At 48.2% G+C, this 27,070-nt stretch overlaps 1 protein-coding gene across 6 annotated transcripts in view; it reads right to left on the bottom strand.

Annotated features, from left to right (window-relative positions):
- STAT1 (signal transducer and activator of transcription 1) overlaps positions 1-27,070 on the bottom strand; it is a 44,315-nt gene that overhangs the window by 15,758 nt on the left and 1,487 nt on the right. For 5 of the 6 annotated variants that reach the window (XM_040971878.1, XM_040971877.1, XM_040971874.1 and 2 more), the window contains exons 3-14: positions 24,676-24,804; positions 22,643-22,787; positions 20,506-20,604; positions 13,497-13,586; positions 11,118-11,196; positions 9,770-9,861; positions 9,201-9,352; positions 5,006-5,164; positions 3,732-3,824; positions 2,489-2,548; positions 892-921; positions 707-800 (exon numbers count right to left, since the gene is read on the bottom strand). In XM_040971878.1, coding sequence (XP_040827812.1) covers positions 707-800; positions 892-921; positions 2,489-2,548; positions 3,732-3,824; positions 5,006-5,164; positions 9,201-9,352; positions 9,770-9,861; positions 11,118-11,196; positions 13,497-13,586; positions 20,506-20,604; positions 22,643-22,787; positions 24,676-24,803 — 1,221 coding nt within the window. In that variant the 5' untranslated portion in view covers position 24,804. Of the gene's footprint in view, positions 1-706; positions 801-891; positions 922-2,488; positions 2,549-3,731; positions 3,825-5,005; positions 5,165-9,200; positions 9,353-9,769; positions 9,862-11,117; positions 11,197-13,496; positions 13,587-20,505; positions 20,605-22,642; positions 22,788-24,675; positions 24,811-27,070 lie in introns of all 6 variants that reach the window. The other variant, XM_040971876.1, reaches the window with a different exon arrangement.

Here is a 27,070-nt window from a genome sequence, read left to right on the forward strand (position 1 = left end):
CGCTACATTTCTTTGTTCTTTTTTCCAAATGATCATATTATTGGTTACAGAATTTAGGTTCAATTTTTTTTTTTTAAATAAAGTGCTGCTGGGCCATCTCCTAGCACTCAATGGAGCTAAGGAGGAGACTGATATTGATGCCACAGACTACTTCTGAGCATGAAAGCAGTTTCTACTCTGGATGGTCCCTGCTCTTTCTCATCCCACAGCTCAATACTCAGGGGTCCCCACTGCGGCAGGAGGAGAAGTCAGTCTAGAACAAGCATCTTTCTTCAGGGTTGCACCACAACAAAAGATCCTTTTTCCTTCTTTTTCTATAATAAAGTTATTTATAAAATCTAGCCTTTTTCAAAGAGAGAAAACACTTGACTTTGTATATTCCAAAAGTGTGCATATTTTACTCTAGTGTAAGGATAAACTCCAGCGAGAAACTCTGATCTGTATACACTGAATTGTGATTGGACCAGTATGCCTAATGCTTTGTCCCAGCGTCACCAGACCATGTACAATTAACAGAAATATTTAAATTTGTAAAGATGGAAACACTAACTCCATTTGATCTTCACACATTGAATGTTTTGAATTATCACACTGTATGAATATGCACAGCCAAAATAATAAATATATACATACATACATACATATATATTCTCTTTCATTCCATGAAAAAAAAAAAAGAAGAAAAGAAAAGAAACCAGTTCCCCACCAGGTGTCGGAATTCGGCCGCCAGACTCCCATTGGTGGACTCCTCCATGTTCATCACCTTCGTGTGCGTGCCCAGGATGTTGAACTTCCTGAATCTACATAACAAGAGTGGAAAAGCTGAAGAGGCCAGAGACTCGTCTAATACAAGCAAAGATGGCAAAAGGCAGAGCCGAGGGCAACACATACCCTTTCACTGTGTTTCTCTCATTCACATCTCTGCAAAAAAAAAAAAAAAAAAAAAAAAAAAACATGTAAAATCCTATGTGGGCAGTTCACTTTGAAATAAGCCATTGCAAAAATATAACATTGTGTGTACGTAACAGGTAAAGAGCAAACGGACCAGTTCCTGCAGGATCGCTGCCCTTCACCCTCACTCCATGCAGCGACGGGCTGTGTGTCACTGAGTGATGGTGGATCAAGGCACCGCCTCGGCCTTACACGCCCCCACATGCACTACACACTGCCGGCACCAATGTTCCGGGCTGCTGGGAGGAGCAGACCAGCCGACGGCTGACGACAGCACACAGGAAGCCAGTGTTCATCAAGTGACTACTGACCTCACACAAGGCCCGTGCTGAGCCCTGCCCAGCGACACACAGTCCTGCCCCACTGCCACACAGCCCCTAGACCTTCCAGCCTGACAGCCCAGCCCTTACTTCAGGTTCTGATATCTCCAACGCTCTCACAAACCGCTAGAATAAATTATCTGGGGGGAAACTGCCACGTTCAGGTTTCGAGTCTGATATTAAAAGCTGAAAGACCTTGCACCTTACATAAATTTGGTGATCGCTTTGTCATACTCTGATCAAATAATTATCTGCTGGTGGCATAAGAGGAGACCAAAAATGACCAGCTTATGGTTTGGCATTCGCCCACACAGAGGAGGCAGGCACAGTGCCTGCACGGGCCCCACCTGCTCAGGAGAAACAAGGAAACAAGGCCATCGTGTCTTTAAAAAGCCCAGGCCGGTCTCTTGGAGAGACCCACAGGGAAGGACTCCATTCCTGTTCCTGAGTGTGCAGCCGTAAGCCCAGCCAGACCACCCTGCTGCCACTGAGCCAGTGCAGCCCAGACGGGCCACCCACACCCCACAGAGTGGGAGAAGTGATAGGAAAGAAGGCAGGCAAAAAGACACACTGAGCCACCAGGGCAGCAATTCTTATGCAAGTGAAATGAAATCAAGCCAGTGGAGCTGTTTTAAATGATTATAGGTCATTCTGAAACTTGCTAACCTAGGAGGTGTGTGACACCAGCTAACAAAACCAGGTATGTCTGAGGATTGGGTGAGGGGCATCTGGTTCCTAAACATGACTGGTAGGTCATGTCGGTCCAGGTCCAGGTCCAGGGACCATGGGCAAAATGGCATGAGGTTGCTCAGTGTGGAGCCCACTCCTCCTCCTGGGCAGCCCGCTCCCACTCCAAAGCCAAGCCCCTCACTGAAGAGTGGTGGCTTGTCCCAGCAAGGGCCTCTCCCCTGGGGGGGTGGGGTGGCCTCAGAGGAGGGCCACGCCCTGATGACCACCGTCTCATAGGTCTGGAACACAAGCGCGGACATGCTTTCCTCAACCTAAAGAGGCACAGGCGTGCTGACAGAGTTCCTGGGACGTCTTTGCACTCTCCTGCTGGCTCTTATGCGGGGCCTCTGCTTTGCCCCCACAGTGCCAGCCCCTGGGCTCAGGCTGCCCTGCGTGGCAGACACCTGCGGTGGCCTGGAGAAGTCCACCTTGCGAGCAGCAGCCCCTCGATGGCACATGCATCTGGGCTAGTATGAATCATTTCTTACTTGTCAAATAACACTTTGACCTTCAGGTTGTAATTCAGCTCTTGCAATTTCACCAGCAGCCTGGAAAGAAAAAGAAGAGTCTTTACGTCACAATATGACCCACTTCAATTCACACAGAATTAAAATGCCGAGTTTACTTTGGTGCAAAACACCTTGAAATCCACACATTTGTCCCCCAATACATATATTTCCAGGACCCTTTTAAAAGCCCTTATAATCTGACCCAACACTGGGTTTTGGAAAAATTTCTACTTTGAGTTCTTCTAGATAGGTGAAAAACAGTGATTTTTTTATTCTAAAACTTGCGTCTTATGTTTATCCTACTGAGAGAAAATTACAGCTAGCAGAAAAAGGCAGAGCCCGTCTGATGCGACTGCACGCCTGCGTGGAGAGACGGGAGGCAGGGCCATGAGGCTGGACCTCGGGATGCTGCACTCAGCGCAGCAGGTGCATGCGATTAGGCTTGACCGCCCCTGCTGCTGGGAGAGTGTGCTGTCCCACTGTGTGCCAGGGAAGCAGCCCCCGGGCAGAAGGGACCAAGGTGTACCCCGAGGGCCAGCCCAGCTCTGCAGGTCAGGCTGCTCATCAGCAGAGAAGAGCTACAGCAAAAGCAGCCAGTTGGCACAATGAAAGCGACGTGTTCTCACATGGCAACGTCTCCGTAAGTGGAGAAAAACAACCTCTACAGCACACTCCTCACTTTAAACATACCATTTATTTATCTAGCCTCTGTGTGGAACACATTCACACTTATTTCGATATCTGTGCAAACATGGACCAAATCCTGGGAGGACAGACACTAGCTGCTTGGCGCGGTAGACCACAGGCATCAGCTCTCAGCTGCTGAGAGCTGGGAAGCCACCCAGAGACAGGTCTGTGTCGCAAAGCCACATCCCACACACGACATGCGCCTCAGGGGCTCACAGGGCTCGGGGCACGAGTCAATGCTAAAAAACAGTCAGGCTGCTGGAAACTTCTGCTCTCTAACATACACATCCCTGCAGTTTCAAAGACTTCTGCATCGTGAACATACATAACATCTGCAGTCGTAAAAAAATATCACACACACAGTTACATCTCTATTTATGCTCGCTATTTTGACTGGAAAATAGATTCCTGGCTGGCCTAAAACATCTACTAAACATTTTTTTCCCTCAAAGCACCCTATTTGCATAGCAGCTCTCTAAAAGGAAGTTGGGGTGCAAACCATGTCGTGCATGGAACAGCCTCCCGTTCTCCTTACCTCAGCTTCACGGTGAACTGGACGCCCGTCTTCAAGACCAGCGGCCTCTGGGGATGAGTTGGCATGCAAGGCTGCCTCTCCACCACGAACGAGCTGTCAGGTCCCAGCAGAGGGAGACACATTAGCCCTTCCACAAGACCAAGCAACCTTCCCTGAAGAGGAGACTGGAGAGCAGCTGCGAAATGGGCCTAACACAGTGCCGCTTGCTCATCTACAGAAACCCCGAAACTGAATTCACAGTAACTGTAATGACCTGTGATACTATTCAACAGTGAAAACTGAGCTTGATTATGCTCATTTACACATCTGCGTTAGGGATCAAAGTTCATTCCCAAATTCAAGTAGAAGTCCTTAATCTGTGCAGAAACCAACACACAGGCATTCCTGTTGGCCATTAGCCACAGGGAGCCACAGATAGTAAGTAAGGTCTCATTTTGCCATAAAAAAGTAAAAACCCTTACAATGTGAACTCTGTTCTTCCCTTCAGAGACATCTGATCATGGATGAAGCATATCTGGAATGCCCACTGTGTAGGCCTGGCAGGGGCAGAAGGGTGACTGATAAATGTCTATCTTCTAGAACCTTCCACGTTTCAACAGGATGACAAATGCAAAGGTCATCATATACTCAGAGCAGAAGAAGAAACGTGCTCTGAGAGTTTGGAAAGAAAACCAGGCCCTGGGGACCCTAGCAAGATTTAAAGCAATAAGATTCATGGTGAGAGCTTCCGGAGGACACGGTCCCAAAAGCAGGTGCAGGGACCCATGAACCACAGGAAGGGTCACCAGGAGTGGTGACGAAGTGTGCTTGCAAGCCTAAGAACAGCAAGAGGGCTGGGATATGGGACAAGTGTGGAAGGCATGTGTGTGGTGGCCACCAGGTCTCAGCTGTGGAGGATGGACTTCGGATGCCCCACTTGTGGGCTTTCCTTGCCTCGGGACCTGCCCTGGAGGAGGACGGAGTGCAGCTCCACATCTCAGGGCTGGGAAGGCAGACTGCTCGGCAGCTACCACGAGAGAACTCCTCCAGGAGGATCTGTCAGCCTGACCTGTGACAAGCCAGGGGGAGGAGGACTAACACGAGGCTGGATGCTCCAGGTCCCGCAGAGGGAGCTGGGGGAGTGAGGAGCAACACTTTCCTACAGTTCCGAGCTCGGGCAACTGCAGCCCTGAGCTGCAGGCGGCACACACAAGGAGTTCAGAAGAGTCAGCTGCCACCAAGGAACTTCAGATAAACTCATCACAGCAGGTGTAAACGAATGTGCCCGGGGTTACCTCTGAATGAGCTGCTGGAAGAGACTGACGGTACGGTCCCACAACGCCTGCTTGTTTTTGGTGATGGGGTCATGCTCGTAGGCAAATTTCTGCTCCAATTCCTCCAGCTTTTTGAGCTGCTGACGAACCTGCTGCAGACTCTCTGCGACTATGGTGAACCTGGACAGGTACAAGACACAGGCATCTGAATCAGAAGCAGCTGCAAGGCCACCTGGCTAAAGAGCATCATGGAAACCCAGGGGGCTGTGGGCAACACCGAAGTCACCCGGCCTGCACTACAGGAGACGGGGTGGGAACCAGGCTCGTGCCAGCATCCAGCAGGCTGGTTCTGTACGAAGAACACACAACCCTACACTCAATGACCAGTCTTCCCACACTGCTGAGACCCAGGCTGGGAGCCATGGATGGGGCAGGACTTCTAAGTCATCTACACACAGACTCCAAAAGGGTCACAGGAAAATGAAATTAACAAGTCAGTTTATTTCAGTGCAAAAAAAAAAAAAAGTAATAATTTGAAAACTGTAATATGTATTCTCTATGAACTTTCTAAAGTCCTTCCGTTTGAAGTCTCACCCCTTTATGGTAGACATTGTACACAATGGTTAAGGTGCTACTGGGGAGCATCTAGTTTGAGATAAGGTCCTGCTTCCTATCCAACAGCCTGCTAAAGCTCACCCTGGGAGGCAGCATGTAAGGGATCAAATACCTGTGTCCCTGCCGTGCATTTGGAATCTGGAGATGGCGTTCTGGGCCTATCCATGGCTTTGGCCTGGCCAAGCCCCAGGTATTGCAGGCATTTACGGAAGCAAACCAGATCTTTCTTTCTGCCTTTTTTTTTAATAAAAAATTTCTTACATTTATCTGAAAGAGAAAGTTACGGAGGAAGAGATATGCAGAGAGAGAGAAGCCGAGAGAACAGAGATCTTCTATCTGCTGATTCACTTCCAAACTGGCCGCAACGGCAGAGCTGACTCAGGCCAAAGCCAGGAGCTTCTTCTGAGTCTCCCAGAGGGCTGCAGGTGCCCAAGCACTTAGGCCATCTTCCACTATTTTCCCAGGACATTAGCAGGAAGCTGGATCAGGAGTAGAACACCCAGAACTAGAACCACTGCCCATTTGGGATGCCAGCAATACAGGCTGAGGCTTAGCTCGCAACACCAAGGCACTGGCCCCTTTTCTGCCTTTTAAATAAGATGAAAATAAGTAAGTAAAACATAAAAAGGGTAAGATCAGAGTGGGTATTTAGTGCAGAAGTTTGGTACTTGGGACACCTGCATTCTATTCTGGCATGCCTGGTTTTACTTTCAATCCATGGTTTTGCAACTGAGCATCCTGAGAGATGGCAGGTGATGCTCTAGTGGTTCAGTCCCTGGACTGGGATCCGAGCTCCTGGCTTCAGCCTGGACCAGCCCTGGTGACAATGGGCATTTGGGGAGTGAATCAGCAGATAGAACATCTCTCTCTCTCTGTCTTTCAAATATTATTAAAATAAGTACAAGTTTTCAGTTTATATGTTAAAATAGAGAAAAGTGCAGAGCAAAGGAAAAGACAGGGGCCAGGCAGGTTCCCTTGGGGATGCAAGAGGCAGGGAGGAGCTGCCAGGAGTCTCATGGCGAGACAGTGATGGGATGCTGAGCGGCAGGACCATCTGAGGCACTGTGCGGTGCGAGGCAGGGGCAGCATTGAGGCTGCAGGGCAGTGCAGACAGGGCAGATGGGCCCTAGGGCAGAGTGTAGAAGAAAGAACAAACACTAGTTTTGCTTCAGTAAAAGGCAAAAGCAATGTCTAGAAACTGCAGGGCCACTAAGCGAACCCAGCAAGTGTTTATAGATTTCTTAGATTCAGCTGCCAATGGTAACACAGCCCCGGTGCTCAGGTGCATCTGGAAGTACTATTTTCTCCCGAGAAAGGACAGAAAATCTTTTAGAAACACCTTCTACGGGTGGGTATTTGATCTAAAAAAAATTAAGATACTCCGCAAGCAGTCTACATCCTGCGACAGGTGGCCCTGTGGCCTAGATGACAAAGCTGCCTCCAACACTGGCATCCCAGCTGTCTGCTTCATTTCCAATTCAGCTCTCTATTATGGGCCCAAGACGGTCAAGTGTTTGGGCACCTACTACCCCCGTGGGGGACCCAGATGAAGAGCCCAGTTCCTTGGCCTGCCCCAGCCCTGGCCTCTGTGGCTGTCTAAGGAGTGATCTGGTAGACAGAGCTCACCCTCTGTAACATTGTCATTCAAATAAAAAAATAAATACTTTTTAAAATGTATATTAAGAAAACAAAAGAGAGTCTCCACAGCCCACCAGTGTGCCTGGCTTTGACTCCTGGATCTGTTGCTGGCTCCCGTGGACCCGCGGGGCAGCAGTGATGGCTCAGGTGGCCGTGCTCCGGCTGCCCCTGCAGGAGCCCTGGACTCAGCTCCCAGCTCCGCCCCTGCAGCTGTGGCCAAGTGGCAAGGGACTGGCAAGTGGGCACTTTGCCTGCCTCTCTGCCTGTCAGATACAAACTAAGAAACCAAAATGTTCTTAGTAGTAAACATCTTCATGGCCTCATCCTCCTGAATCTAGTTCCAAGGACTGAGAATGCAGGCTTTCTTCACAACAAGAGGCAGTGGGACAGAGAGGGTGAAGGTGAAGTGAGCTGCAAAGGAGGAGGTTTCCCTACATTTTCCACCCCTGCCCAGGGCAGAGCACAAAACACAGGCAGGGACCTGGAGGGTGCATCTGTTATTGCAAGAGGCGTCTGTGACATAGAGTGACCACTAGGGGGCTCCAAACACCAAAGGGCTGCCCTGGCCACCTGGAAGGTGTAGGGGGGTCCCTGTCTCCCAAGGCATATAGAGACACAGTGGGCTGGGAACCTCTCACAGAGAATTTGGAGCACATACAGGCAAATCAGAGAATAAAAATAAATGGCTGGGGGTGGCTGTCAGGCACAGTGGTAAAGATATGAGCTTGGATGCCAGCATCCCCTTGCACAATTTCTGGTAAGTCCTGGCTCCACTACCAAATCTGGCTCCCTGCTAACAGGAACCCAGTGAGGCAGCAGGCGATGGCTCAAGTACCGGGTCCTGCACCCATGTGGGGGGCTCAGCCTCAACCTGGCCCAGCAACAGCTGGTGCTGCCATTTGGGAAGCGAACCCAGTAGATACAAGAGAGCTCTCCTTCCCTTTCTAAAAATAAACGACTGAACATTTAGCTGTGAATGTTTACAAATTTACAGCATGATGTTATGAAACAACCTCATGAGACCTCAGGTCCTGGCCTGCTGCACAGGCCCCAGGCTTCAGCCCCTCTATGCTCTCCATCATCCCATCTACGTTATCCCGAGCCCAGCATCACTGTCCCTCACGTGGACCCCACTAGCTTGCTCACAAGGTCTCAGCTGCATCTGCTCTCTCTCTCTCTCATGCTGTCTTTGTGATCTTTCTAAATAAAAACCAGGAGAAATACAGTCCCTGCTTCAGCAATGCCTGTACCTGCTCCCCAGTTTGGGAGTAAGCTCAGGGCCAGGCTGTGGGATCTCCTACCAGCTCCCTGCTCCTGCCCCTGCATGGTGCCCTCTCTCCAGCCCTGCCACCACTGGCTGTTGCACAAGCAGGAAGCCAGGGAGCCCCTGAGCCCCGGCCGGAAGACATCTTCTGCAATCCCCTATCCTCTGTGAGGCCGTCCTCAGCTCACCCCGGGGCCCTGCCCGGACTCTGAGGGACTTCTACAGAGCACCTGCGACCTGCCCCCACACACCCTATTACCCTGTTTGCTTCCTCGTTACACCCTGTATGTTCACAAGCAGTGTTCTTTGTCCTTGTGGACATACATGGTGTGCGGAACCAGGAGAGATTTCCCAAGTAGCCCCTGAAGGGAGGACCAAAGTAAGTGCCCACAACACACCCGCCAGTTGCTGGGAGCCAGGAATGCTCCTCTGGCCTCTCTGGCTGCCACAAGCAACGCTGCTTGCGTTCCGTGAGGAAGCCATCCCTGGCTTTTTAGTACAGCCAGGTGGGGCGCTCCAGAGGCAGGCGGCCCCATCTGGACTGGCTCAAACATCACTGTACTTTCCAAGTGAGTGTTTCCGGAGCAAGCAGGCCTAGACTGCAGCAGACTCCTGCCCTGAGCAGCAGGGGCCCAATGCCCTAACTCGGCCAGAGCTGCCTTCGGCGAGCCAGCTGGCTTCCGCTCCAGACCACTTTACCAGTTCTGCAGCTGGTCCAGGCAGGCGTTGGGCGGGCCCCCGATGCAGGCGCTCTGCTGTCTCCGCTTCCACTCCACCAGCTCGTCGTTAATCAGAGCATTCTGGGTGAGCTCCGTGGCATTCAGCAGCTCCCGGATTTTGTGAACTATTTCCTAAAGCAGGAGGGGGTGGGGGAAGGAAAGGGAAACAAAACCACCACATTCACTTTTAATTAAACTCTACAAGTGTTTTTTTAAAGCAGAGCAAACATTTTCTTGCTCTCAACTACATCTAAGACAAGCCGTGATGAAGATCATTTTCTTCTGTTATAAATGCCAAGTGCAGTACTTAGCGCAGAGCTAAGGAACCTCTTTCTGCCAAGGGTGGTCATTTAAATGCTTCTAAGAGCATTTGCAAGCCATACAAATGATCAACTTGAAAATCAGCCTGACTTGCTCAATTCCGAGTCCTGCATCTCCCCACAGGGCTGGGAGCCGACCGTGAGGTGGGTGCTCCACCCTGAGGTGGGTGCTCCCCACCTGTGGCTTACAGACTGGGGCAGAGGCTGCATGTGGCCAGTGAGTCCCTACCTTCCTCTTGTTGTCCAGCATCAAAAACATCTTCTGCAGCTGCAGCTGCTCTTCCTTCTGGTCACTCTTGGCTACGGTGTTGGCTTCATGCTCTGTGGGTTGAAACAGACAGCAGGTAGGTGACAAGAGCCAAAGTGCAGAAGATGACAAAGCAATCAAAGCCAGAGCCACATACCCTCAGGAGACAGCTGACAACCAACCTGTGCTGCTTCCATCTCTACTGAGCCTAATCAGAAACACCCTGAGCATAGGAACCAGACACACTGGAATACAGTGTGTGTTGTCAGAGACCCAGGGTAATTGGAAATAGGACTGTCTACTAATCAGCTACTGTCAGAAGACTGCTTAAATGAATACAAATGACAACATCAGGGGCTGGCACAATAGCTCAACTGGGTACTCCTCTACCTCCAATACCAGCATCCCATAAAGGCACCGTTTGGTACACGGGATGTTTCACTTCCCATCTAGCTCCTTGTTAGTGGCCTGGAAGGACAGTGGAGGACTGCCCAAGGCCTGGCACCCTGGATGAAACTCCTGACTCCTGGCTTCAGACTGGCTCAGCTCTGGCCGTTTTGGCCATTGAAGGTGTGAACCAGCGGATGGAAGATCTCTGTAAAGCTGCCTTTCCAGTGAAAACAAATAAAGCTTTTTAAAAAATGACAAATTCAAAATCTCAGAAAAAAACATGTCTATAAAGCCAATGTATAACTCTGGAAGAGAACTGGATGACTGGGTAACAGCGGCCGAGGTTTCTCTGATACTTTTCACTTAATCTTCCAGATAATCCCTCCCCATTTACCCTAACCCACCAAGTGCTCACTGGCTACCAGTAGTAGTTCCTATCGTAGACAGCACCCGTTTGAGTTTATTTTCAGTTGTGTTATCAGAAGAAGCAACCGCACAAAGTGGAGTGCTTTAAAACATGAGAAAACGATACTTCTCGGCAGCACATACATAGTTGTGATTTTTAGAGGAAATTTAGGCATCTGGGGTAGGTACTTCCAAATACCTATTAACCTATAGCCCTAAGCAAGCTGACACATGAAGGCGGTCTCCCCAATTCCTGTCTCCACCACACCCCTAGATCCATCTAGCAGTGTCTCATTGCCCCTGGGGGGGCGGGAAGTGTGAGGGGACAGGGCAAGCTTTCTTCAGGGCACAGGACAATCCCCCCAAGAGACTCAGCTGGCCCTGAAGTGAGGAAACTCTGGCCTGGCCCATCAAGAAATCCACCCAAGTAATCGAGCCTAAAGCATTTGGCAAATGTGAAGCCACGGTCATTCCTGCTCTCCACAGTGCAGAGCAAACCCAGCTCCCGGACGCTGCTCTCGGCAGTAACGCTCACCTCGGTTCTGCAAGGTTTTGCACTTGAAGTCATATTCATCCTGCAAGTCTTCTAGGGTCTTGATTTCGTGCTCTATGTTCTAGAACGACATAAACGCGTGTGTGTCACTGACCAGTCAGCTTTCAAAGTCTTTTAGCAGCAGGTTACTGCTCCTCCAGAACCCAGGAAAACAGGCAGGCAATTCCAGCCCCCTCACAGACTGCACTCATGAAATTGCAACCATTTACATAAAACTTGAAACGTTTTTTTAAAAGTTGTTTATTCAAAGGGCAGAATTAGAGAGAGGGAAAAGGAGAAACAGTGAGTAAGGACTTTCATCTTCTGGGTGACTCCCCAGATGGCTGCAAGGGCTGGCCAGGCCTGGCCCAGGCTTCCAGGTCTCTCACGTCAGTGCAGGGTCCCCAGGAGCCAGGCCATCCTTTGTTACTCCTAGGTGTACTAGCAGAGAGCTGGATCGGAAGTAGAGCAGCTGAGACTCAAACCAGCTCCCCTATGAGATGCTGGTGCTGCAGGGGATAGCATAATCTGAAATGCCACATAATGGCACCAATCACTTTTATTTCATTAATAAGTATGCAGTTACTCCTGCCTATTTGCCTTTCAAGTAAAAAAAAAAACAAGATCTTATAGCTGAGTAATATTCCATTATATATCGTACACACACACATATATAATACATATTTTCTTTTTCCAGTGATCAACAATGGATATTTAGGTTGATTCACACCTCAGCTAACATTTGCAGCAAAATGGATATAACTGAAGATCATTATACCAAGTGAAATAAGATAGACCTCAAAAGAAAAACACCATGTTTTCATTTATTTGTGGTAATCAATGTATACAGATATAGCTTTAAAGATCTGTGATTTTTAGCAAATTTACAGTGCATGAAATGGACATCTTTTTATATGATTATGGCTTACAGCCCTTGACTATTTTCCTCTCGAATTATCTTTTGGCTTTTCACTTCTTAATCCTGTTTAGTGGACGTTAGTCTCTGACTAGGATATAAATTAAAAACACATATCTCAAACATTACAAGAGGAAACAAAGGCAGACAGAGGAAGGAAGGGAAGCAACACGGCATTCTTAGCATTGTAGCAATAAACTACACTGACTCTACTCTCTCTACATTATTCTCAAATTAACATCAGAACCATAATATAGCAATCACGCATTTGCATGATGAATCTACTGTATTAATCCCTTAATACACACACATACTGATTTCACATCGCACCTGGTCCTATGGTCTAAATTCTGAATCTTCCTCACAATTTGTGAACCTTGATTTCACACTTTCCTTGTGATGCTCCCAGGAAAAGAAGAGTTCGTGGGAAATCTCACTGCCACCCAGCAACGGAGCGACCACACCTCTGCGCAACTGGGTCAGTCCTGCTTCATGCCGCTGTCTGAGCATAACCTATGACATCACTCTCTTATTTGCTCAAGAAGCTCCCAATCAGGACAATCAATTGCATATAGCTCACCTACAAATAAGCATCATTTTCTTTTCCCCAGTTTAGTCCCTTTTTCACATACTCTTCTTCCCAGCACGCACATTGGCAGGAGGCCGGATCACAAGTAGAAAATCTGGGACTTAAACCAGCCGTTCCAATACAGGCTGCAGACATTCCAAGTTGTGCCTTACTGGCTTCTGCTTTACTGAAGCTTTTCCCCGGAAGAATCCAGTTAGCAAGGTTGCTGCCTGAGACACACCGGTGCAGGCCCTGCCAGCCATCCAAGGGTCCAGGCCCAGGCCCAGGGCAGAGCTACATGTGTTTTCTGGAAGACTTTCCCACCAGGAAGGCCTCCTATGAAGCCGAGCAACCCAGTCTTCCTCCCAGACAGCCCAGCTGTGGAGAGGCGGACAAGCCAACAAGGGTACCCATGCAGCCTTCTGAGTCCATCCACTGCTGGGGAAGTCCTGTCTTAAAATTCACGGATGCTTTAGTTCACCCAGAAAAGTATCAGAACGTCTTTCCAGGAAATGTTCTGGTTCCTCTTCTGAGTCTGAATAGTGCAGGTGCTTAAGGAGGACAGGCAACGTTTGTCCCGAGGCTTCACATGACCTCAGGAATCCCAACCCGAGAGGCATGGACAGGAGGGACCCCTGGAGTGGCGGCTCCTAGTTCACTGGAGAGTGGGGCAAAGCCAACACACACACCGCGGGATCTAGCGAGGAAGAAAACTACCAAGTTCAGTGCCTGGAACTACAAAATTAAAGGGACTATAACACCAGCTATCTGATCACTGCTCTTACCAATTGGCTCACTTACTGTTTGGAACGTCAGCAAAATCCTTCTTCTCCACCACTCAGACTGGATTCAGCTACAAGGTCTTGGAAACAGTCCCAGAATGATGCTGTAAACTCACCATCACTTGCTCCTTCACATTCCTGACTTTGTTGTCAAGCTCCTTCTGCTTGTCTAACATCACCGTGTTCTGAATATTCCCCGACTGAGTCTGTAACAGAAGGGTGTGGTTAATAGCCAGTTGTGCCTTACTGGTTGCACCCTGAACTCCAATCCAGACCATCCCACATGTGTGTCAGCAAGCAAGGCCTCAGTCCCTGGGACCCTGAACAAGGCTAGCTACTACTAACAAGGGTCACAAACAGGTTAGAGTTAGGTTCATGTTTAACTTAAACAGTATTCCACAAGCTTCGATGAACTCACACAGTGACATGGCACCACACAGGAATCCATTTCAGAGTTTCTAAGGTTATGCATGCAGAGTATTCTTGTTACACTTGGAAGTACTTGTCTACAAGGCTTGCAATGAAAAACGTGGTTCCCGTGCTACTCTGGTCCTAGCCACCTTCAAAGCTTGTTGTAAATGTGGACTCCCAGGCCCAAATGGGATTATTAAATCAGAGGCCCCAACCAAAGGCACTCCATGAAGGGCTTTGCAGAATATCCGTTAGGACGAAGTTAAGTAATGAAAGCAACAAGCCATGTCTTCCCCAGGCTTGTGATGAGCACAGGACTCAGACGCAACAGTGCGCATGTCTGCTCGGCACACTGGATGGACTCGGATTTACCCCATTCACTACCTACTTACTAGGTCAGTGTCAGGCAGCACTGAGGCCGAGAGTTTCAGAGTAGCAAACAAAACAGTCCCTGTTCACAGAGATGATATTCTGGAGATTATTTCTGTTTATAGTTAAATCCCCATACAGCAAAAGCTGAGCCTATCTTCCTTACTGATACAAAGACCTTCCAGCATGAAATCCATGTGGTTGTTTTAATGTGAGAGATGCTCAAAGAGTTCAGAAGAGATCATGTACTACGAAAAAGACCACATATGAATTTCAATAATTTTAGCACCGAGACACTATTAGGTGTCTTCAATAATTTTAGCACCGAGACACAACTATTAAGAATATTTTTTCTGTTTAGGTTTATTTATTTTTATTTAAAAGTCAGATATACAGAGAGGAAATATCTTCCATCCGCTGTTTCACTCCCTAAGTGGCCACAACAGCCAGAGCTGAGCCCATCTAAAGCCAGGAGCCAGGAGCATCTTCCAGTTCTCCCAAATAGGTGCAGGGTCCCAAGGCTTTGGGCCAGCCTCCACTGCTTCCCAGGCCACAAGTAGGGAGCAGATGGGAAGTGGAGCAGCTGAGATTAGAACCAGCACTCCTAGTGGAATCCCAGCGGATGAAGGCGAGGACTTCAGCTACTAAGCTACTGCCACGCCCAAGACACACAACTTTTAATTTTACTTTCTGAAGTTTCCTCATATGTTCAAATTTACCCTTCTCTCTCTGAGTATGTGGATTTCCCTCAGACTTCAGAAAATCTTTCCCCACTTAACCACATAAAGGAATTCACCTATTTTTTATGGCACCTGTATGATCTCAGGGTCTCACTTTTAGATCTACGACACATCTGAAGCTTATTCTTGTGTACGGCATGAGGTATGGTTCGGTTTTCACTTATTTCCAATCAGGCATTCATTTGTCTTATCCACATTTAGTGGAAAGTCCCTATTTTTGCCCAGTACCTTAAGCTACAAGGCACAAATTTCATAGGAATCTGATGTTACTTCCAGATTTTTCTCTTGTTACCCAATATTTTCTATTCACTAGCCTGAACCAATTTGCCATGTTTTATTATTGAGGATTTATAGAATACATAGGATTAATTCTACTTCGTTGCTCTACATTTTCCAAGAATTTCCCTACTATTGTTGCCTGTTTATTTTTCAAATGGATTTCAAAATTGAATTAAATTGCTCTAAAAAACAAACTGTTGATATCTCACGGTGATCACATCTAAAATTTTAGATTAAGACAAATATGGCTAATATCTTTAAGCTGTTATTTTTAACTAGTTTTAAGAATAAACTAGAGTTAGTTAATTTTTATTGGAATGGCAGATACACAAAGAGAAGAGACAGAGGGAAGATCCTCTGCCTACTGATTCACACCCCAAGAGACCACAAAGCTGGAGCTGAGCTGATCCAAAGCCAGGAGCCAGGAGTTTCCTCTAAGTCTCCCAAGTGGGTGCAGGGTCCCAAAGCCCCAGGCCGTCCTCCACTGCTTTTCTAAGCCACAAGCAGGAAGCTAGATGGGAAGTGTGGCTGCCAGGAATAGAACCAGAGCACATATGGAAATCCAGCACATGCAAGGCGAGGATTTAAGTTGTTAGGCTATAACACCGGGCCCTATTTTTAACTATCATACTTCTAATAATTCCGTTCTGTCTCCCTGGCCATTATCACCAAAATATGTCAACCAACAGCAGCAACAGGAAACATTTTGCCACTATTACTGATGTACTGGAGTGAGATACTGCCTCCGGCACTGAGACCTGTGTATTTTAGCTCGTTACAGAATTATCAGTCAGTTCTCATATTAAGTGTTGTTGGGGTTGACAGGATAAAGCCACTGCTTGTGATGCTGGCATCCCGCTCCGGAGTGCTGGTTCTGGTTCTGGTTGCACCACTTAAGATTGAGCTCCCTGCTAATGGACTGAGAAGGAAGTAGAGGACAGCCCAAGTGCTCGGGCCCCCGGAACCATGTGGGAGATCAGGATGGAGTTACCGGCTCCTGGCTTTGGCCTGGCCTAATCCCGGCATGGCAGTCATTTGGGAAGTGAACCAGATGGTGGGAGAGCAATCAACCTCTCTCCCTCCCTGTCCTCTCCTCTCTGCCCTTCATATCGATAAACCAATCTACTGACCTTGTTTTAAGAAGTGCTTTTATCAGGAATGGATGTTGGGTTGTGTTAGACCTTTTCAACGTCCATGAAGAGAAAGAAGTAAAGGCTTTTCCTCTTAAAATCCATAAACAGAGGGAACCAGTCAGCTGTACATATTTATTCATACAATGCTACTGCATCATAATTCTGTACACAGACATTAAGTGCAATGATCAAATCGGGGAAATAGCATTTGCATCTCCTCAAACATTTAACTTCTTGAGTATCAATGTAACTCCTTAAATATGTGCAGTACAGCAGCTTTCCTTGTTCTGTCTTTATCAGAAGTCAAGAACACACCACTTGAGAATCTGGAGCCTTCCGCCTGTCACCGAGAGGGACCAGGAGCTTCTCGGCCATTCTGAAAGAGCTGGGGGCCAGTGCAATGGCTCGACTGGCAAATCCTCCACTTCCAAGCATGACATCCTATATGGGGCTGGTTCAGGTCCTGGCTGCTCCACTTCCACTCCAGCTCCCTGCTTGTGGGCTGGGAGGGAGTGGAGGATGGCTCAATACGTTGGAACCCTGCATGCACGTGGGAGACCTGGAAAAAGCTCAGATTAGCTCAGCTGAGGCTGCTTCAGCCATTTGGGAAGCCAATCAGCAACTGAAAGACCAATGCATCTCTCTGCAAGTCTGCCTTCAAAAAAGAAAGTCCTTTAAAAAAAAAAAAGAGTGAGCTAGTCCTTTGAGTAGCTCCTCACGGCTCTCTGTGCGGATATCTCTGCTGCTGTCTTTGCAAACCAGCTGCACATGGAGGCTGGGTACCGCGGGCTCTGTGACAGCAGGGACACTGCACCCAACAGAGGGACCAGCTCCTAAGAGCCAACTTCCCAGGCCTCAAGCGTTAGTTGGGGACCAGTGGCCAACTCAGCTGCATTCCTGGCCATTGCACTGCCTTCCTATTGCCTTCCCGGTAAACGCAAAAACCTCTTGACAGGGCAGAAGACCAAGAAACCTCCTGGCCCCCAAGCCTCTCCAGTTCCTGCCATTCTCTTACTCTCCCTCCGGCAGTGCAGCGGCTCAGCTGCTTCTGTACCAGCACATCCTGAACAAGCAGCAACAGCGCCACGACAACCTCTCCACAATGCTGAACCTGAGACGGCTTCCCAGGCAGGGCTTCTGGACTTCCCAGACCAGGAGGTGAAACCACAGCTCCAAGGCCCAGGAACCTCGCCCGCTCTCATTGCTCATCGTACCCCTGCGCCCCGACGGGGATTGCTTGGGGGTGTTCATTAGAGGTTAGCCTCTCCAGGACCCCAGGCTGGAGAGGACACTCCTGCTCCGAAGGCTGCTGTCCTCAACTGAACACACAGCCGTCCCTGGGCACAAGGGACAAGCACCCGAGGGGACAGAGTCTCAGGCACAGTGACCTCACATCCTGTCTCAGATTCAAAGACTCCAAATTGGCTTTTTCCCATGAGTAGATTTTAGAGTCAGACAACTCACAACTTAAATCCCATGTCTGACTTCTAAACTTTGGTTTTCTCATCAGTAAAATGAGGGCAAGAACTAATTGCTACCATCAATGATATTCCTAAAAGCATTTATTCACTAAATCACAGGCCTGAAACAGGCCTGAAACAGTGCTTAGCACAGGCCTGAAACAGGACACACACCTGGGGTATGGCGATGTGGCTGCCCTCAGGATCACAGAGACAACCCACAGGAAACCTGAGACCCTCCAACCAGACCCAATGACCTCCTACCCCCATGGACTCCAGAGACCTGAATGTTTCCCAGACCTACAATTAGCTTTTTCACCACACCAAATAAACAAAACAAAACAAAAAAACCTTCAATGGCAGAAGAAAAAAAAAACCTCAGTGTGATATGCAAGGCAGAAGACTAAACACTCATTCCATTAGTTACATGTACACATGACATTCATTCAAAACTCTATCCTACAAGCTCTTCCAGGAAGATTTTTAAAATGGGAGCAATAGTTTCTTCTCTGAACACAATACAGAATTCCATGCTCTAAAACTCTCTGACCTGACTCCCAGTGTGTGCCTGCTCGGAGCCCGTTGCATGCAGTCCCAACACAGCCACCACCAGGTTCCGACGGCCATCACCTCACGGACTCTCCTTTCATGCCGGTCCTTCTCACTCCTGCAGCCCTCAAATGGGCGTGCGTGGACGTCAATGCCAGACAACATCCATTCACTGCACGTGTGCACTGGACTCTAATGATTTCCACTCAGTCACGCTTCCCTACCGCCAGTGGGAGGCTGGCTAACTCTGAAAGGAGGCACCTGTTCCTGTTCCCCCACACTCTGTCACCAGCACCTTGCCCCCAGCTGAGCTGGCCTCACACAGGTGTTCACTAAAAACTCACGTGCCTTCTAAGTGGCTCAAAAGGAACCTTGCCTCGGAATACCTACATTTTTAATGAGGTCCTCAAAAGCTGGCCAGCCTCAGGACAGAAAAAAATCAGCTAGCAATGGGACTGAAGGGAGAGAACTGAGCCCATCCCTTGCATCCAGTATCAACTCGGGTTCCAGGGACCTAAGGGGAGGAGACCTACCGCCTACAGACCTACAGGGTACAAAGGTGGACAGTCTGTCCGGCCAGCTCTGTCTGCTTTTGGCTAGCCTCAAAAGGGAAGGCAGGCTCACTGCCTAGTGCTGTGCGCTGAAAATCCCACACCATCCAGGTCCCCAGTGTGTGCCAGCTGGAAACAGGCACATATCCGAGGAGCCAGCATGCCACCTGGCGCAGACATGATGAACTAGCCAGATGGGGAAAGTCCACCCGTTCACAGCCAGGGGCTGTCGGTGTGGCAGCACAGTGGCCGTCACCTGAGCAGGACAGACGCTCTGGCAGCACACATGCCTCCAGTAGCATCCTCCGCCATGGCTTCAACTCTCTCCCTCCCTCCACAGTGTCACGGTGTTGCTTTGTCAGCTGCTGCTGCTGCAGTGTACACAGGCTGCACTCCACACTGGGCCCTGCAATGGTTGAGAACTGCCTCTGCCAGAACAACACGTACCACCGCCACCTGCTGGGTCGCGCTCGCTATCGTGACACTCAAGAAAGGATGGACAAGTGCCATGCAAACATCAAACACATGGCTCAACCCCATCTGCCAGGAAGGCTGGCAAGAGGACTGGTAAAACCATAATCAAAAATCTTGGTGTTTGGTGCAGGTGGTGTGGCACAGCCAGTGTTAAGCTACCACTTGGACACCCACAAGTCCGATCTGAGCACCTGGTCCAAGGGCTCTGATGCACTCTGTGTTTGAGAAGCAGCTCCCTGCTAAGGCATGCAGGAGGCAGTGGAAGACAAGTCAAGTACTTGGGTCCCTACCACCCATGTATGAGGCCCCAGGAGAGTTCCTTTCTCCTGGTTTCTGTCTGGCCTGGCCCTGGCTGTTAAAGGCATTTGGGGGGCAAACCAGAGCAAGGAAAGTCTCTCCTTTTCCCTCTCTCTCACTGGGTCTTTCCAACTACAAATAAATCTAGAAATTCTGATACTACACAACTCTGCTCACTCAGGTTTTGGATGCACTGATGAATTGAACAGCTTTTGAACTTGCTGCAAAAGAAGCCCCATTTTCCTGCCGACCTCGTCCCCTTCCCTAGAAGCCCCTGTGCTCTGCAGAAACACTCCTCCCTCCCGTCCTCATGTCCCGACTGAGTGAGCGGCATTTCCATTCTCAGTGACCCAAGCCACAGGGATCATTCACTCCCGCTCAGGGCCATATTGCATTCTCCCAACACAGGCCCTCTTGGCATCATGCCCCAAACACAACCTGATTCTGTGCTTTTTCCCATCATCACCGACTAAGCGTAAGCATCCATGGCTATACCCCTAGGCTGGGACAGGAAGCCCCTGCCTGCTGGCTCCCACGTCTGCACCAGCAGCAGAGACATTCCTCATGCAGCAGCCCCAGCACCTGTGTCAGCCCATTAACCACTCATGGCTTCTCAATCACCACAACCCCCACTGGAGTGTCTGCTCATCTCCCTCCTCACTACAGTTGAAATTCCATGAAGTCAGGGTCTATCCATAAACCCTGCGACCAGAAATTTCCTCAATCAGATTTTCCCCATTCCCAGAGGTCACGAAAACAGAGAGATATTCGCCTCTGTTTTGAACTGGGCTTCTCTAACATCTGTGGAAGCAATGAACAGTGATTTTATCATCAAGTTTAGTGTCTAATTAGGAAAAAGCACCTGATTGAATCTCCGTGCGTTTTCCAAAATCTTCCTTTCCTCCTTGAGACAGCTGTAGATGATCATGGACATCTGGATGGGGTCTTCTTGAAAATTGTCCTGGATGAGCAGGTGGAATAGAAACCAAATGAATGTCTGGGATATTTAAACCACAGTGTATTACCAACTGAAATGAATTTACTTATATTCCTTGAGAAATTTCATTTCTCATCTATTAAATCCTTGTTAACTGGGCTACCCACATCCCACACTGGACAGCCTGGGTCAAGGTCCAGCTCCTCAAGTCTCAATCCAATTTCCTGATGATGTGCATCCTGGGAACCACCAGACGGTGGCTCAAGCAGGTGGGTCTTGGTATCACATGGGAGATCGAGAGTTCCTGGCTACTGGCTTTGGCCTGGCCTAGCCCTGGTTATTAAGGACATGTGGGAAGCAGATCAGCAGATAAAAACTGTTTTCATTTGTTTTTCTCCTTGCTTTTCAAATAAAATGAAAGAAAATAATTTTTTTTTTTTAAAAAAGTTCAACATAAGCTGCAATTTTTGGCACAGCAGTTTAAGATAGGACTCGGGACACCTGTATCCCATACCAAAGTGCCCAGTTCAAGTTCTGGCTACACTTCTAACTGCACCTCCTGCTAAAACACACTGGGAGGCAGCAAGTGGTACTCCAAGAACTCGGTCCCTGCTAGCAGCCGGCACACCTGGACTGAGGTCTGTCTCCAGCCCTGGGTGTTGTGGGCACACACAGAGTGAAGCAGGGGATGAAAGAACTAACTCTCTTTGCCTTTCAAATGATATTTTTTCAAATTACATATAAGCAATTTTATTCAACAGCAAACGATTTCTTTCACAAATTATGACATCGTTTTAACTTTCCAATGAACTAAAGTATGTAGTCATTTAAAAATAAAGGATATTCACACATGGTTCTATATTTTTATTTTCATATCTTTCCACATTTTCTGTTAGGAGACAATACAAATTACATGGAAACTAGCCAGTAGATTTCTCAATTAACGTTATCTGTTGGTAAATGCTTTTTCAATTAGGCCAAGAGTATTCACCTCAGTTACTGCTCTTCCTGCCAAAGCGGCTGATCGGGCTCTTTCTAACAGGTGCACTTAAGCACAGAGTGATGGGGAGCAGTATCTGTAAGTTAACCTGACCTCCCCACTCCTGGTTTCATACAACCACAGAAACTTCTAGCTACATAGCATGAAGAGTTTGGCTGTGCTACATGAAACAAGAAAATAATAGCTTTCATCTCTATTAAAAGAAAAGAGATCATCATTGTCTGGTAAACTAGCTTAACTTGCTGCCATCCAGTGTTGGCACACGTTCGTGTCCTGGCTGCTCCACTCACTTCCCAGCCAGCTTTCTGTCATGTGCCTGACAAAGCAGGAGATGGCTAAGTACCGAGGCTCCAGACCCACATAAGAGACCTGGATGAAGCTCTTGCCTTCTGGTTTCAGCCTGGGCCTGGACCTGGGCCTTGCAGCTAGCCTTCTGGGAAGTGAACCAGCTGATGGAGGGTCTCTTTATCTACCTCACCCTCTTTGTCTATTAACTCTATCTTTCAAACAAATCTTGACAAAGGGAAGAGATGATACGTAAATAAATGTGGCGGGCAGGCTAAGGGCATGCATGTTTCAGGAACCCCCACACGTTCACAGTGTGTGCGTTCTCCCATGCCTGGACATCCCCTTCACTCTCTCAGGGCAGGGAAGTTAGTTCCCATTCACCAACGCAGGTGGTTCTCCCGGAAGTCACACCTCCAAGCAGGCTCCTCACCTGCCAAGGACCTAGCTATGCCTAACCGAGCATGAACGTTCCTTGGAGCTTTCAAGTGCCACTCCAGCTCAAGGCTCTAAAAGCACAGTCCCTTTCTTAGGTTTACATTTTTGGTCAAGGAAGGTAAGCATCACATTTCTCTCAGGGCTGACATTTACAGGTGAAGCGCTCAAGCCTTAAAAGTCTTTATATTTATAAAACAGATTGCGCTTGCACTTAATGCTTTATGTCCTGTGTCTGTATGCTAAGCACCACTGAGTGCGTGTTCATCAGATCCTGCTGAGTGAAGAAAGTAAACTACATCAACACGGGAATACTTGAGCTCGGCAAGAACGAGGTGGTACCTGGAGATTCCGCTTGCTTTTCCTTATGTTATGCTGCAACAAGAAATTATTCTCCAAGGAAAAACGGCTGTACTGGTCATCCAGCTGTGAGAGAAGCTCATGAAAGAGGATGGTGGCAAACGAAACATCATTGGCAGCATGCTCCCTGGGGGATTGAAAACATACGTATTTCATATCAGATACCACTGAGAGCAAACAAGACAAATGTTGCTTTCTTTACTGAAATAGTTGAAAAACGTGAAAAACAAATTTTAGGTAGTAGTTTCTCCTTCTGGAACTGGCAATGTTTGCAGCAGCAGTTTTTACAGTATTTCTATCATACACAATTAGCATTAAAAATTCTAGGACGCCAAGGGACTTGGCAGGAGCTTACAGTGATTAGCTCCCAAGAAGAGGGAAAAAAAATCCATCAGTGTCCATGTCAAATACATTCAGCATGTTTAAAACTTTTGGAGCCAGCAAATATGAAATTTTAAAGTAGAATGCATACTAGTCTTAAGATATAGCACCTTGGGCCCAACACCATAGCCTAGCAGCTGAAGTCCTTGCCTTGCACACGCTGGGATCCCATATGGGTTCTAATCCCCCACTTCCCACCCAGCTCCCTGCTTGTGGTCTAGGAAAGCAGCTGAGGCTAACCCAAAGCCTTGGGACCCTGAACCCAAGTGGGAGACCTGGAAGAGGCTCTGGACTCCTGGCTTCGGATCAGCTCAGCCCTGGCCATTGTGGTCACTTGGGGAGTGAATCATCGGACAGATCTTCTTCTCTGTCTCTCCTCCTCTCTGTATATCTGACTTGCCAATAAAAAAAAAAAATCTTAAAAAAAAAATACAGTTTCTTAATTTTATTAGCCTTCTTGGTATTTCACATCAATATTTGCCACAATTCAGCCTTGATTACTTTAAATTACTTCCAACAGTCTGCATCCTGTGTTTCAGCACAGGATTTTTCAAAATGGCTGGTATAAACATTTTCTCAATTGTCCAAAGCAGTCAGGAGTACCTACTGTAATTAAATTTGACAAAACTACATTAAAGTGCTTGATGATTAATGGCACCTTTGTAGATGCCATTTGTAAAATCAACTTTTATGCAACAGATGAAATCTCTGGCCATTAAGATTCATCTCTGTAGTCTTAGTTCCAACTCGATCAACAAACACATTTTTAAAACCATGTATGTCTGACACATAAAAGTGCACATATTTGTCTCTGCGGGGTGCCCAGTGGTATTTCAGTACGTGTTTCCATTGCAAAATGCTCACCATTAGAGTAGGCATGTCTATCTTCTCACGCATTGATCACCATTGTGGTCAAACATTTCAAATCCTTTTTTTCAGGATGTTATTTTTTTTTAACAACAGATAATACCTTATTATCTACTGTTATTCTACTTTGTAGTGGAACACTACAATTTATCACTCTCATCTAATTATATTATATATGTTGGCCAATCTCTGGGAAGCACTATCATATTCTAAACTTTTAGGTCATCAACTTTTTTAGGTTACACAAGAGCAAAATGACGGTATTAGTCTTCATGTGCTGGATTCTTTCACTTAACGTTTGTTAAGTGTTGTCGCAAATGACAGAGTCCATCCTTTATTACAACTGAATAACATTCCATATTCCCACCTCCTTTACCCAATCATCTGAAAGACACTTCTATTGCTCCCCATTATTGTCAGTTGTACTGCAAGAAACATGGAGCACAAATATCTCTTCAAATATTTCTCTCGAATATACACCCAGAAGTAGACTACGGTCCTGTCTTTAATTTTTGAGGAATCTGCATACTGTTTTCCACAAATGCTATGCTAACCTGCACGCCCACCGAGGGTGGAAAGGGTCCCTTTCCCCATATTCTCATCAGCATTTGTTCTCTTCCACCTCTCCCATCACAGTTACTCTAGCTGCAGGAGAGAGGGGAAATTCGTGGTTTTGACTTGCACTTCCCTAATGACTGAGAATGTCTCACACCAAAGTTCTTTAAGTCCAGATTAACTTCTTCCCCCGTCAAAGCGGTCCTCCTTACCAGTCCTGATTTTCTAGCCACTGTGCCAAGTACTGTCGAATTTCCATGGGAAAACTGTCATCGTAAAGCTGGTGAACCTGCTCCAGGAACTTGGAGTCCAGCTGCTGAAGGTCATACCACTGAGACATCCTACAGGAAGAGAGCAATGGATCACAGCCGGAGATGGCAATGCGAAAGGAAGCCTTCTTTCTTTTCGTCTGTGCTTCTCACAAATATTTTGCTCACTCAAAAACACAATTTGTCTCTGAAATATATTTCCTAGATGCCTACACTCTAAAGTATGGGTGTGTGTTCATTTTTGTTCTTTTATAGTGTGGGAGCAGCATTTCCCTCTTCCTGGGAAAGACATCTCCAAACCTTTGCTCCAATGCCAACAGCACGGAGCAGCCTTCTCTCACCACCATATTTCAACTGCAGCCGCCTCCTGCCTAGGAGACAGGCTCCACACAGCGCCCACTATCTCACCACCGTTACTTGATTACTTTGACTACTGTTTGTTTCCACCACTTGAAGGAAAGGATTTGGGGAACATCCTGTCCCCTGCTGTATGCCCACGATATACATACTAGGAGCTCAAGCAATAGGCCTTGCAAGTCTGCCTGGGGTGGGGGTTTGGTACAGGAGTGAAGACACCTGCTTGGATTCCCACATTCCACACGGGAGTGTCCGGGTGTCACTGCAGCTCTGCTGCCAAGCATGCCCAGCCTGGAATGCAGCAGATGTCGACCTAGTGCTCAGGTCCCGACACTCATGTGGGAGACCTGAACTGAGTTCCAGGCTCCTGGCTTCACTCAGGTTCAGCACTGACGGCTATAGGTCTCGGAGGAGTGAATCAGTGGATGGAAGATCTTTATATCTGTGACTGACTTTCAAGTAAGTAAATTTTTGAATATTAAAAAACAAATTGGCCCAGCACAATACCCTAGTGCCTGAAGTCCTCGCCGTGCCCACCCCGGGATCCCATATGGGCGCCGGTTCTAATCCCAACGGCCCTGCTTCAATTCCCATCCAGCTCCCTGCTTGTGGCCTGGGAAAGCAGTGGAGGCTGGCCCAAAGCCTTGGGACCCTGCACCAGCGTGGGAAAACTGGAAGAAGCTCCTGGCTTTGGATCGGTGCAGCTCCAGCCATTGCAACTGCTTGGGGAGTGAATCATTGGCAGGAAGATCTTCCTCTCTTTCCCTCTCTCTGTAACTCTGACTTTCCAATAAAAATAAAACAAATCTTAAAAAAAGAAAAGGACACAGTGTAAAATGCATCCCTCTGGATAACTGTGAAGTCCATCTTATCCTGTAGACCTGAAGGGGAACCATTACAAGGAAAGCCTGAAGAAGGCAATCCCAGCACCTAGCAGGCCAATGAAGAGCCTCCCTCCACCAAGACAGGATTCAGGATTCACTCCAGCCTCGAGCTAGCGGGCTGGCAACTTGGAGTGGAGCTCCATCTCACCCAGCCGGTCTGAGAGGAAAGCGTTCCCGCAGGGCAGGGAGTAGCAAGGATGCAAGCCTGGCACAGCACACGTGTGTGTGTGTGTGTGTGTGTGTGTGTGTGTGTGTGTGTGTGTGTGTGTGTGTGTGTGTGTGTGTGTGTGTGTGTGTGTGTGTGTGTGTGTGTGTGTGTGTGTGTGTGCGCGCGCGCGCGCCGGCTCCAGACTGTGCCTACCCCACGAGGGGAAGACAGAGCCCCTGAGCGCGACAGAAGGAAGCCAAGCCCCACTGAGCACACCTGCCGAAGCACGCGGCTTTCTGCTGCAGACACAGGCTCCCTGAGCGCAAACCTCCAAACCCCAGGCTCTCCCGTGGTCTGCTAGTTATCTTGCCAGAATATCCCTTTCGAGCTGAGTGAACTCGGCTGGCTTATTCTTTTATCAACACTTGCACGTCCAAGCTGGATGAGCTCGGACATCCACAGCTGGCCCAGGGCAGGAGCATCAGTTCAGTTCACATCAGCAGACCCAAGCCCAATTTCATCTCCCTAAAACAAGTGTTTCCGAAACAGAGTGACCTTCCCGTCTCCTGTCACCTGGCCTAATCCCGAACTTCAGGTTACGACCTTCCTCTCCAGTCCCAAGACCAGCCGCCTCCAACACTATCTTCCCAATCCATCCTGCCTGCCTTGCACACCGATTTAGACCACATCTGTCTCCTGTGCAGAAACATTTAGGGCTGGAATTGCGTTGTAGCTAGCGGGTTGGGCTGCCACATGCAAAGCTGGCACCCCACATGGAGACTGGCTGAGCCCTCACTGCTGTACTTTCCATCCTGCTCCCTGCTAACCCACCGGGAAAGCAGCTGAAGCTGGCCCCAGGTGTTTGGGTTCCTGTCACCCACAGAAGAGATCCAGATGCAGGTCCAGGAGCGAACCAGCAACGGGAGATTTCGGCGTTTGCCCCACTCTC

This window comes from Ochotona curzoniae, unplaced genomic scaffold (assembly GCF_017591425.1).
Source record: "Ochotona curzoniae isolate NIBS_2020 unplaced genomic scaffold, NIBS_Ocur_1.0 contig_2210, whole genome shotgun sequence".
Lineage (NCBI taxonomy): Eukaryota > Metazoa > Chordata > Mammalia > Lagomorpha > Ochotonidae > Ochotona > Ochotona curzoniae.